At 35.2% G+C, this 14,251-nt stretch overlaps 1 protein-coding gene across 7 annotated transcripts in view; it reads left to right on the top strand.

The window, feature by feature from the left end:
* LOC136853038 (aquaporin-9-like) overlaps nt 1–13,864 on the top strand; it is a 133,476-nt gene extending 119,612 nt beyond the window's left edge. For 2 of the 7 annotated variants that reach the window (XR_010857307.1, XM_067128277.1), the window contains exon 6: nt 12,803–13,638. Coding sequence is in view for 4 of the 7 variants with exons in the window: in XM_067128277.1 (XP_066984378.1) it covers nt 12,803–12,819 (17 nt within the window). In the remaining 3 variants the exon portion in view is untranslated. Of the gene's footprint in view, nt 1–3,605; nt 3,650–5,193; nt 5,284–10,350; nt 10,466–12,799 lie in introns of all 7 variants that reach the window. The other 5 variants (XR_010857305.1, XR_010857306.1, XM_067128240.1 and 2 more) reach the window with 5 other exon arrangements.
* Nucleotides 13,865–14,251: the final 387 nt, after the last annotated feature.

Genomic DNA, 14,251 nt, shown 5'->3' with positions numbered 1-14,251 from the left:
TTATGCCTGAAATTAAGTCTGGTTTTCTAATATGCCTCAGTTTGCTAGGTCGTGATATTTTGTGCCTGATATTAACTTTTTAATATTCCTCCATCTTAGAATGTTATAAGTGTGCCTGAAATTGTATGTTTACAAAATTGCATCAGCAATTCCTTCAGTTTTTTGATGCTTGAAACCTAATTTTATGATCCATTCCTTCAGTTACGCTCAGAATTTTAATGCTTGCAAGTCGAATTATTTTTCCCGTCAGATTATTTTCATTGCTTGAAACCGCCTCAGATCTTACGTTGATTACGCACTCATATACAGTATGCTATGCTCGAAAACTGAATCCGACAGTTATGCATGCGAAGACTTCTACAAGTTGAATCTTCCTCCCGCCCATCCATCCTCCCTTTCCAACACGTGTTACATCGTTTTCTTAGCATCTTTTCATAAATTTAGAGATTGGAACTGGCTTTCCTACGTGTGTGTGTGTGTGTGTGTGTGTGTGTGTGTGTGTGTGTGTTCATTTTATTAAGTTATTTTACTTCGTTCTATTATTTTTTTTTATTTCATGGATAATTTCAGCCTAGAAACGAGGTAAAGTCTTATTCGTTTACAATTTTCAGAATTTTGCAGCAGATTCATTTCGAATAAATGTATTTCGCTTACTAGTTGAAAATAGTCGCGTATGTAGGTTATTGTCAACGACAAAGAACGAATGAAAATGGCCTCCCTTTGGTTTCCTCTGTTAAAAGTCTTTTGATAAAACTTTAATTCTAATTTCTTTGACGAAATTTACTGCCGCCCATAGGAAATTCATTTAAAGGTTTTTTATTTTTTTTATTTCAGGGTGTATCCATTATTCTCTAGAGTGTTTTTAAAAGAAAAATTCCCTTATTAATGATTGAGAAATATATAAAATTATTTTTTTCCAGATATAAGAATTGATGACAATCAGGTAATAAGTATTTTTATTGATTTAATAGGATGTGAAGTTTCAACCATTTTGTTTGAAGTTAATTTCTATTTAAAGTTAACTTACTGTTAACGTCTGGATATGCAGAGAAGTGTGCATACATATGCATGCATACTTGCGTGTATTATGTACAAGTATAGATCTATGTATGTGCATGAAATCTCGGGCAAATATTTTGTCAGCAGTTACTTGACTGTCAGCTTAACTTACAGATATATCTTCTTCGTTTCACGTGCTTTTTCCCATTTTTCATATGGGGTAAGCACGATGCCTTCTTTTAAACATGAATGAAAAACAACCATAACACTTATGTAGTAAGATTGAGAGTATTCAAGTGTGTACACACAGAAACACACACACACACACACACACACATACTGTATATTCTGATATTCTAGACCCGAGAACCAATCATTGGAGCTTGACCCAACACATAAAACTTAGATAATTTAATAGGTTTGTTCCCTTATGTGATGGCAGTCTGGCATCTTCAACAGTCGAAATTTATGAGATTTTTGGGGAACACGTTAATTGTCTCGGCGTTTCAAAAGAGAGACGAAAGCCGAGAAATAAAGCGACTGCCTCTCGTGTTGCAATCTCGTATCATTTGTGGGGAGGGAAGCTTCACTTGCGCTACGCGGTTGGCAGGAATGGTCTGAATGCAACACGGTCCTAAGGAAGAGATTCGTTATATTTTTTTTTTTTTCCAGAAGCAGCTAGTTGGAGTAAGTTTAGCTGCAGTAGTTATCTTAATCTTAATTATTTCACAATTGTTATTTACTGGTTATTAAAACAACTCCGTGATATGTTAGGTAAACAATTTATAAACACTGCGTCTGTGGGTGTGTAGGATTGTATATTATATATAAATATATATATAGATATATACACATAAATGTGTGTGTGCGTAGGTGTGGTGTATATATGCGTTAAACGTTTCATGAATCTGTCTCTAATTCTAGATTGTATACAGTGTACATTTACATATTTACACAAAAGATATGTTTGCAAAAAAAATACTCGTAATTTGGTCACTAATGAATATTGAATTCACATTAGGGTTACACCCAATGCACTGCTTTCCCAGCCGAGAGGTTTAAGAACCAGATATTCGTGGAGCAGTGATAAGATAACCGACGTTCTTCATTCATGTCAATGTCCTCGCCTTTTCAGTCACGGGAAATGAACGTCATTGCGCTGGCTGGCCCCAGCCCTTTTTAAGCCCTTGCATAATGGTGACGCTTGTACGCGGCTGTCGTATTGGAATGTTATCCATTATGTTTTGACGCTTTTTCAATTATGTTCTGATAATTGTGCTTATTTTCATTTATTTATTACGAACTAATTGCCGTTGTGAGCTGTGTTTGTGTTTATATTTAGTATTGGGTGTTTTGATAATGTTTTCTTTTGGTAATGTAACAAGCATCGGTTTAATTAGGGTGCTTTACATTTAATCCTTATTTCTTAACAGGTTTAATGTTTGAGCTGTTTACTTCTATCAGTTATTCTCAATTTTCCAATTTTTCATTTACATTGATAGCAAAGTTATTTTGAAAGGGGAAACGTGGCTTGTATTCATCATTTCAGTACCGCTGGCTTGAGTAGTTGCGAATGCAGGTTTTAAGGTTCTCATTAGTTGAATTGGGTAATTCTATATATTAGCTCCGCACCTGTTTTTACCTTTACAATTGGTTTTTTCAACACTTTTAGGGGTTCTGATACTGGCGGTGCATCTGTTTGTTGTCGGCCAAATGGAATGCCCCTTCGCCGTGTTTAGTACTGGCCCGGGGGGTTGGTTGGGTACCCATACGCTAACAAGTTATTGCACTTGCCGGACGGGATATGAACCGTTCGAAACAGACTTACCCGTGCTCTGTCTTGTGAAGATCCCTTATGGAAACCCCTTGTTGGATGGACTTCAGGGGTTAATTACAGGTTAATTATACTAGAGCGCCAAAAATTAAAGGTAAATTCACAATTAGCAACCAAAAATCTGTAGAAAAGGTTAAGTTAGAAGGCAGTCGCCGCCGCGGAGCTACTATATAGTTCTACCTTGAATTGGAATTAGGTTTACGCATGGACGAGTTAGAAATGTATCCCTCGAGCCTTTTATTTGGTCTCCCCAGTTACTATTCTTTATTTGGGTGTCTTTGGTCTGCATATTCTAATTGCAGCATCTCTGATCAAGATTGCATTTGATAGTCCACGATAATGTAGTGGTACTAAGCAATTGATATAACTTCAGATGTAACTGCTGTATGTTTCATTTCGATGAGGATGTGGAGAAATATTTTGAGTGTTTATGAATATTTCTTACGTCATATGAAAATGGTAGAATAATATGAAAAAATATTTTCCTCAGTGCTTGAGTTTTATAGTTTATGCAAATATCAGTTGTCAAAATACAAGAATCCTACCAGTAGTTATGAGTAAAAATTATAATTAAAAAGAAAACATTGTCAGGATAATTTTCAATTCGGTGCATCTGCATCATCGTGGCCTATGGAAATAAAAGTTATAAATTTTAGAAAGACAAAAAGAGCTAATGAAAATTTGCCCCCACCCCTTCTCAAAGACACCCATCACACCCTTTCCTTTTGTTCAACTTTTCCTGACTAACCAATGAATGTGATCTCTCTCGAAGGCATAGGCACAGAGGGAAGGTACTCCAGCAGTAACAAGATCTTGGTGAGTGTCTTTCAGGTCTAATAACACCCGACTTTTCCGCCTGCCGCCTCTTTCTGTGCCTCCTGGCATCTGTTGTCCCTTTCCTGGTGTAGGGCCTTCTTGCTCCCTTCTTCTGTCAGCGTCCCGTCTGACCTTGAGACATTCAGGATGTAAGGGATGTGAGAGGGAGGCAGAGCAAATATCCGAAGATATCTGAAATGGTTGCATATATATATGTGTGTATATATATATATATATATATATATATATATATATATATATATATATATACTGTATATATATATATATATCATATATATATATATATATATATATATATATATATATATATATATATATATATATTTATATATATATATATATATATATATATATATATATATATATATATATATATATAATATATATATATTCATACACATATATATATATTATATATATACATATACATATATATATGTATATATATACACATACATACATACATACATACTCTATATGATATACTGTAAGTACATAAGTATTCAATTGCTGATCTGTGCTAATTCCAATGTACATTTTCCAGAGTGATTGATCTTGTTGGCGTCCTGTAACACAGTAGTTGAAGTCTGTGTTAATGTAATAATTATTATTATTTATGTAAATTCAACATCTTTAGAACTTGAATCCCTGCACAAACCAATATTCTTGATACTTTGTTGAGATAAAACTGAAACGTTAAGTTCTCTTGCTACGGGCGCCAGAAATATATCAGTGAAACATGTACCCAACATACAATTCACCTATTTTCGGAAAAGACCCTGCGTGCTTCCAACCCATGCTTCTGAGACTACTGCTTTCAGGGTAATGCTTTCCAAATGGTTGGTAAAAATATCAAAAACAAGGGAAGTCGCCTTCAGTGAACACGCCGAGAATCTGCCTCACCAAGCACTTGGTTACCTCAGAGCAGATATACTTTTGAAAAGTCTCTCTGTACCTACCCTTTTTGTTTGGATTAATTTCAGTGGAATTCTGAAACTGTTTTTTAACTTTTTATTTATATTTTGTTTCTAGAATAAACCATTCATCTTATTTAAGCGAACATATGTAAGAAGATACAATTTGAAAGTATATGATGGTCTGAAGGTATGTATTTATTTTCTTCTTTTTCTTCTTTTTTTCTTTATTCATTTGGGTCTTGGAACAGTTCACTAATTTAGATACTTCTAGAGTTCCATTATATATACTTATATGTATATAAATTTATGCACTCATACATACATACATATATATATATATATGTATATATATGTATAAATATAAATACACACACACACACACACACACACATATATATATATATATATATATATATATATATATATATATATATATATATATATATATATATATATATATACACATACAGGCTGTTTTACAATATGACGCGTTATTGTATGGAAATTCATTACTGTGTAAGTGTCTGGCACTCCTTAAATATCTCCATCACTGAAGAAAATCAAAGAGAAAGTTCATTGGTTGACTGAAGTACTTCCACCAATCAGATTACAGAATCATCCCACTCGAAGCCCCAGGAAAACCGTCCGGTCACGACCCCGATATTTCGGACTGTGATGACCACCCCCTCCATGAAGGTAATGGTTTGGTTTGCGCGTGCGTCAGCGTGTCCTTCCACATCCTCTTTGCCTTCGTCTTCGTTTTTTGTGTTGTGTGTTTCTGAACGCATCTCTCGCGTGTTTCTGAACGCATCTCTCGCCGGAATAGCTCCTTCCAGCTTCCCCGCCCAACCCAACTTCCCTCTTCTAAATCGTGTGTTCTCTCGCTGGGTTTTGAAATAACATCAACTGCCTGTAAATATTTTTGCCGAGTTGCGTGAAATCTGTGGAATGCAGTGCAACAATAATATATATATATATATATATATATATATATATATATATATATATATATATATATATATATATATATATATATATATATATATATATATACAGTATATATGTATATATATATATATATATATATATATATATATATATTATATATATATATACAGTATATATATATATATATATATATATATATATATATATATATATATATATATATATATATATATATATATATATATATATATATAACTGATGCATATATGCCGACTGTGTATTGTAGATATTCCATTCATTAACTGTTTCTAGGCTTTGTTAAACTATAAACTTGAGAAATATAATTGAAACGTCTGCCTATCATGCTCCGTTATTAGAAGCTTTAAACTTCTGTTGATTTTTGCCCTACTCGTATTCGACGGGAAAAGTCTATTTTTCGGTAGACCTCAAAGTTTCTGCAAGGAATACGTATTCTCCCGTCCCCCAAAACTCTTTTCACTAGCGTGACGCGTGGCACTGTTTGTTCGTGTATTGTTTCTTACTTTTTTACCACATTTTTTCATCACTGTTTTAACACCGTATGCATTACCTCCTCAATTATGCCAGAGGTTGATATGACACCGTTTCTGACCCGCATTTTCCGTTTTCTTCCTGTTTTGAGTATTCTTTTCTGCAGCACTGATTAATTACTGTTTCCTAGTCATGGTAGACATCAGCACATTATGTGGATTTTTGTTGGTTTTGTTAAGTAGCCCTGGTATTTCCCTTTCGTTCATTTCTGCTTTGGTTTTCGAGTGATAGCTAGATGTAGATCGTTTTTTCTTAGCTTTCGTTTCTTAGTAGGTTTCTTTCGAAAGTTGTGAAACGCCTTTAGTTTTGCGTGGAGTGATATGTTTAATGTAGTGAATGGTAGTATTTATTTTATCTAGTTTTTTTCTGAATGTTAGTAAAAGTTAGTTTCGTTATTTGCTATCATTTTTGTAGTTTTCATTTGATTACCAATTATACTAACACCAAGTATTAGCTTTTTATTATCAAATATACGTAGCCGGTTACCGGTGGGCTACAGTAACTGTGACATCGTTTATCGTTACGCAACATCGTCGAATAACTCTCCCTTTAATCTGTGGAAGCATAATCCGCTTTATGACTATCCAGGCAACGTCATTGGCCAGTCCTGGGTAGAGATGAGTGACGTAATCGTGATCTCACCGAATCTACAACTTATGATTAGGCAGTGATGGGGACCTTCCACAATTTCATGACGTCGTTAAAAGGGGAGGTCCTAACATTGATTGTAAACAAAGGGGACTTTCCTGCACAGGAGTTAAGATCCCTTCGACGTGTCATCCTTAGAAGAAGGGAAAACAAAGGAAGCTGAGGTGTCCTCTAAAGATCTTGCTGTTGGTTACTAATGAATCAGACACTGTATATAATATTTTGCCGTTTTGCATGTTATATATATTATATATATATATATATATATATATATATATATATATATATATATATATATATATATATATATATATATATATATATATATATATATATATACATATATATATACATATATATACATACATATATATATAATTTATATTGTATGTAAGTATACATATGTCTATATAATATTTAAAATTATGTGATAAACGACCATATGTAATATAATAAAACCATGGCTTTCTGTGACACGTAATTTTTCCTTAAACACGTAAAGCTGCATGTATTTCATCATTGTGCATTTTTGAGTATGTTACTACTGCACTGAATTACGAATTTAGGTTTTATGTATTTAATCTATTTCTACTATATTTTTTAATGTATGGTTTAAATTCTTTAGTTTTTAAGTATTTGTCAAATCTAGAGGTATAAATCTCTGTAATATCTTTTCCGATATAATTTTAAATAATACCTGTTATGATACTTTGAAATATCTCATTTTAATTATAAGGTATGTCTGCATGAAAATATGTATTTTGTATTAAATTGCATTGATTTAATTCCATTATTATTTTTAAGAATCTTATTCAGTTTTAAGTTCACGTTTATTTTTAAATATATATTAGGTTACGCTTTATTCAATTGCATTATTCATTTTTCAGTTCACCGGTAACCTTTCATTAGTACACCATGATTAACATGGATTTTTTTTCAAGAATAATGCATAGGACTACATTATATACTCATACCTAGTGACACACTCACTCACATTCCACCATAGGTGTTCATTTACATTCTTCACTTTCATCTGCAGTCTACCTGTCACTTTCATGACCCAAATTTCATTGCAGTCGTTGCTTTCATTATGAAACTGATGTCTCTCTCACTTGTCATTTCTTCCCGATCTTTAGTTGTTAATCCTATTGATTAAATTCATCGGCCCCTTTCTTCAAACATTCTGGTGGGGTGTATTCTGTATTGCGGGAGTTTATGCTCTTATGTTCAATTTGTAGTGGTTATTAAATAAATAATAAAGATCTCTGGTCTAGGGCTGAACGTCGCCGGCCGAGTCGGGGTAGAGGATTGTCCTGTAAACATAAAAGGGAGAAAAGGTGAATCCAATGTGAGAGAGAGAGAGAGAGAGAACTTTATTGAAGTCATTTTGTTCCCCTCTCCCATGGAGACGCATTACGTAACCAACACAGAGAGAGGAGAAAAGGTCTTGCAGAAGTTGCAGACTCGGCCGAAATATTCTGGTGTACTGTTTCGTAACCTTGTGTTTTCACCTCTTTTCCGGAAAGAGAGCTGCGTCGTGAAATAAATCAATAGAATGCATTTTTTTTAGTAAAGAATTTATTTTTTTATTCATTTTAGAACTTTATTTTCACCATTAAGGACAGTTAGCTCAGACACTTAGGTAAAATCATTAAATAACGGCCTTAAATTCCATCCACCCACTCCGGTTATTGTCAGAAAATTTGCAAAAATGTTCTATTGATATTTTCATTTGGAAATCGAGCAAACAAGGACCAGTCAACTTCTAGGTAAAAGAAAGCACAATACGAAGACGGAAGATGACTAGTTGAATAAATTATTATTAATATTATTAGGGTTGTTGTTGTTGTAGTTCTTCGTAATGCGTACCCAGTATAATGGAAGATGCTGCAAGTCTGAAACATAGGCAGAATTATATAGAATATTTTTGTTAAAATCCTTCAGAACTATATCAAAAGTAAACCGAACTGTCATGGTTTTGGGGAGGTTTCGTATGACTTGAAATTTATCAAATCTTATATTTCATTTAAACAAAACAAAATCAAATTAGATACGAATCCAAAGTACCCAAAGTAGTCTTGTTTACTTACATACAGACGCGAAGACAAAATCGAAGATTTTTCTCTTTGCCGTTCCTTTGGATGTTATGAGCTCTTATGACTCGAGCTGTCACTGCAGGGAGACTATCTGTCACAGAGTTCATCTCTCTCTCTCTCTCTCTCTCTCTCTCTCTCTCTCTCTCTCTCTCATCCATGTCATTAAATTCTCCCTTTTTCCATCTAATTATCTTTTAATCACGTATCCCCCTTTAGTTCATCCTCTTCTCCCTCTTCCTCCTTTACTTTCATATTTCCACTCTTCTGCCTCCTTTTCTTCTTTCCTTTATTCACCCCTGTCTCTCACTTCTCGCTTTCATCCCTCCATTCTCGTTCCTTTTTCGTACCCACACCTCCCATCCGTCCCCCTTTAGCCGTCACCTCGCTTTCCTCCTGCGGAGAATCACGAATCACGCACGGAATCATCACGATTCCTTCTGCGTGGCGGAAGGCGAGACTGGAAATCGATGAAATTCCGTTTAATCTAGTGGAAGATTCAGCCCACCCACTTAGGCTGTAGTTGATACAGGTGACTCCCAATAACACTTTCATCCCCAGTAACTTTCTTCGTCAATTCCAAATGTCCATTCACATTTCCCTTACCACCCATTTATGTTTTCCACAGTTAATTGAACGTCAGATCTTTCTTGTTAAGATTCCGTTTACTCATTCTGTCCGCCAGATTCTGTTTCCCCTCTAACCTTACTGGCTCCCTTATTTTGGCGCCCTCCCGTTTTCCCTCCCTTCGCTACCTCCTCCTTCAGCCACTCTTCGTGCCTGGTCAACAACCCTTTACTTTCCCGCGTTCCTCCCCTGCCTTCACTGTCCACCCCTTGGTCCACCCTCACTGAAGGTAACCTTGACCCTGTCGCGGCTAAGAGTTCGATTGCAAAGCTCCTCTCCGTTTGTGTAGCGGCTGCCCTGATTATGTCGTCATGGGGTGGACTATGGGTCTCGTTGACGGGGCTTTCTTTGTTGCCAAAAGGCGGTCTCCTTAAGGGTCCTTTCTTCTGGAACATATATACGCATGCACACGCTCGTCTACACAAATACAAGTACTTGTGAAAAAGTGATACACGCATACATAGGAGTATGACACTTTTACATAGTTTTTCCTTTGTCACAGATTTATTGACAGTTGTTCTTTTATGCGCCTTTATTTCATGGTACGTTACTGGTGCTCTTGGCTCAGTTTCATTTTCAGTGCATAAAGTGAATATGTAATTAAATAATATTTGGTAAAAAATGTTTGGTATTGACCACTATTTTAGTCGTGGGTTTTAAAACATCTTTCAGGTTTTTTGGCTGAACTGGGAACGTATATATATAATATATATACTATATATATGTATTTATTTTTTATTTATTTATATCTGCGTGTGTATTCATAGGTGCATACATATATAGTATACATATACACATATACTATATACGCTGGTGTGTCATTGTTTTTATTATTCGACCTCTTTTCAAAATCGCCTTTCTTGCCTATTTCCAAAAGGTTCAAGGATGTGGGTAAGTGACCCCATGACCTTGGCTTGGCATCCGCGTAAACCCGAACTGTGAGAACGCCTTCAACAGTCCATGGGGTCAGGTCATCCTGGGTCATCAAAGGGGTCAGTCTTCAGTCATCGTCATTTTTTGTCGGTTCGCCTTCGAGCTAACTCACTGCCCCCCTTGGTCTTGAGCACAAACAACCACTAACAGTTCTTAGTTCGTTTGGCTTTGTAGTTTGCAAGGAGACGGTGCAGCTTTTGACTGATGGACACATTGCTTCGACACCTGATCTGTTCTCTCTCGAATGTTCAGTTTATTATTTTCTTCATATCGAATACTGCATATAGCCTTAGATGTTACCGTGTGTCAGTTTCAGTGAATTCTGAGTTATTGCAATATAAGACGTCAAACAAGAAAAACTGAGCTGTGGTGCATTTATTTATTTATTTATTTATTTATTTTCTTCCTTTGCATCGACAGACTGCAACTATAAAAGAGAAAGATGGCGTGACCGATGAAACGCACGCTTGTTACTACTCGCTTTTCCACGAGCCAGTTCATAATTCGAGTAAATGTCATTTTTAGAATAGTTAACAGGGTGAATATGGGTTGTAGAAAGGAAAGTATAGTCTGATTCTGTCATTTAGTCCTGATGCTGTAATGAAAGGGTAAGATCAGCTCTCGGGGCCAGGAACGAGCAGTGCTGGCAGCTAAGCGTTGCGTAACTGGCGCCGTTGACCTACCCATGGCGTTTGACGTTGCTGCTCTAATTCTCGGGGTGGTATATAAAATTTAAACACCACCGCTTAATTGATGCTATATAGGCATTCTGCTCTCAGTCGAAATTCATTCCGGAGAATTTCATCAGCAACAGTAACTAATTAACAAGAAACTGATTAGCAATGACCAGGTGAAGTGAAAGCAAGTTTTAACTTTTGATTAATTGTAATTTTAACGACAACAGTTTCAACAAGTATTAATCAGGATTAACATCCTGTGGCGATTAATCAGCGTAAAGTGCAGCAGCAATACCCATGAACTAAATTAAATTATTGCTGTGAGAGTGAATCTAGATAAGTTACGACCAACTAACTGTTAGTTGGTTGTAAATTGTTAATGATATAACATTGCTTAATTAATTTAAATAAGACCAAAAGTAATAATGAATAAGAATTGTAATATCAGTTCGTAATTAAGGATTTAAATCATAAGTCATCATATTTACTTACTTTGTAACGTGACGATTGTATTTTATGCAAGATTGGAAGAATCAAGATTTAGCAATGCAGCAGATAATTATCATCTGTTTCGAAGCTGCGGGTTAATTCGGAAACAAACCTTCCTGATTTTATTTCACTTTCCAGAAGTTACTTTTACATTTCTCTAACTCTTCGTTAGACATCAGACTCGTAGTTATTCTTCGCCACCTTTATATTTTTTTATCTTTATCCCCTCTTTATTTTCTTCTGCTGTTCCTGTTTATCCTGCTTTTGTATCTTTAATACCTCATTTTTACTGTTCTCTGTTCGTTCTCTTCCTCTTTATTTCATTTATATCCTCGTCTGTCTTCATTTTATGTTTTCTCCTAGTTTCCGTTATGAGATTCTTTCATTTCCTTTCTCTTTGGAAATCGCTATATTAATCATTTCAAATTCTTGGTGATTCTCGCCGATGCTTTTTTGAACTCATTTTACTTCATTTCCGTTGTTCAGTTTAGGTTGTATCTGTGCTACTTAGCGTGCACAGTTACTTCGATAGACACTCGTGCTCACTTATCGCTGATTTCTATTGGTTCGTTTTTCATTTTCTTTCTTCCTTTCCGCATCGTTCCTTATATTTTTTCCTGTTCCCACTCCCTTTCGTTTCCTCATTTTCATTTATCGCTCTCAAAGTCAAGGAAATGTAGGTATCTCTCACTGCTTTTTATCACTTATTCAAAGAATGCATCACCATGATCATAGCATTTCGACATATTTTGCATCATTGTAGAGTTGTGTTCACAGTGAAAAGAAGCAACAAAAACAAAACAATGACGGAAAGCCTTCAGGATCATTAAATACGATTCGGCCCAGTTTTTTTCTTTATGCGTTTTCGCCACTCAGTCACGAGACGCCAAAACATTTTGCCTGTTCATTTACCCACATATTGTCATTCCATCTTGAGGCCTTCTGGATTGCTAACTCTTATCAGCCTTTTGTTACGCCCATTTGACATAACTATCTGTAAGGAGTTTTGTAGATATCACCCATAGTTCGTGACTGAGGATATCTCGCCATTGTTTTGACTTTTCATTGTGAACGCAGCAGCATCACGTACCAGAACAGTTATCATAAAGCAGATAGATCTTAAGCTATAGACCTTTTTTTTTTTCAGTTATATCTGTATAAGATTTTCCAGGTCATTCCCGGTTTTAAATATTAATAAGCATATGTTGGTTTTGTCTTTCCCCCCAGCAGCCTCGTCAAAATTCTGAAGCCTATCCATCGTACTAGCAAGCTTGAGTCGCCGTACGCTAGCGCAAGTGCTGAAGAAGCTTCCCACCATCGTTGTCGCCATGGCTGCAACATATGGAATTTACGGTTAATTACATAAATCATGTACGAAGTCAGTAAGATAATCGATGTATTTGAACTTTGTAAGTAACAAAATGTCTTGTACAGTTATAGTGTAATTCAGCACAATGCCACGTCTATCATGTTTCAAATTGTTGCCAAATTTTTTTGGATGGGTGTTAATTGTCATGAATAGCAAGTTGTTTGTGTTGAAGCATTTAACAGTTATGCCATCCGATGGGTGTGGCTTGTGTCACTGAAGCTACAAATTTTATAATAGTGTTAAGAATCGTTTATATTAGTAGGACAGTATCCTTTAAGGTTTTACTGTATATCAACGGCATTACTGCAAGGCTGCTTTGCTCTTTCAAGAGCACGGGAGTTAAATTAGAGTTGTCCATACAATTTTATTACAATTACTCGGAGATGATTGCCGGACACTCCTGAAAAATCTCTTCGTGGTGGTTGCTGAAAACTTCATGACGACTGAATTGAATATTTTCCCCTACTAGAGTGGTTGAACACTTTTTTTTTTTTTTTTGCTTCTAACGACTTAAAACCCGGAGCTTTAATTAAGGGGGGATTCTTCGTGGCCAGTTGGTTTTCGTGATGATTTTTTTGAAATTACAAAAAAAAAGATGAAAAATTTATTTTTAATATCAAGAAATTTTATATTGTGTAACAATTTGATATGTTGTGACATGATATAAGTGAGGTTGAGTAAAAAAAAAAAAAAAAAAGAGAGAATAAATGTCAGTTTCAGTTAAACTGACGTTTACAGGCCGTATAACGGCGATTTATTTATCTATTGTTATACTTCATTTCATCAGACAAACTAGGTATCTTTACTTACCAACATGAAACTTTCTGAGAGAGGCCTGTTTCTTGATAGATTTTATATTTTGGCTGTAACAAACTTACCTGTGTAAATATTATAGTGTTTACGTTGTAAACAAATTACACTTATTTTTGTTTATTTTTGTAATAGAGACGTTATTCCATAACCCAACATTTATTGTTTGATATGATTCACTCAAAATATGACGTATCGTTACCAATAACCAACTTGAATGCAGGTTCAGGACGACTATAGTCATGTTTGCATTTGTAAAGAAATATTTTCCTCCTACTATCCAACGTTCCTTGACAGTTAGGTCACCTTCTTGAATCACTTATTTCATAATATGTTTATAGTAAGAAAATAACTGTAGCTTCCGGGGTATGTGCAGTCTGAGGTCTCTGTTGGCGACATAAATTGGATCCAGTTCCTCAGAGAAGCACCAACAAGTCTTTCATGAAGTTTGAAAGAGGATGGGGCGGGGGCATGAAGTGGCAATATCTGACCTTGAGGAC

Source organism: Macrobrachium rosenbergii, chromosome 3, assembly GCF_040412425.1.
Source record: "Macrobrachium rosenbergii isolate ZJJX-2024 chromosome 3, ASM4041242v1, whole genome shotgun sequence".
Classification (NCBI taxonomy): domain Eukaryota; kingdom Metazoa; phylum Arthropoda; class Malacostraca; order Decapoda; family Palaemonidae; genus Macrobrachium; species Macrobrachium rosenbergii.
This window is presented reverse-complemented; position numbering and strand designations above follow the sequence as displayed.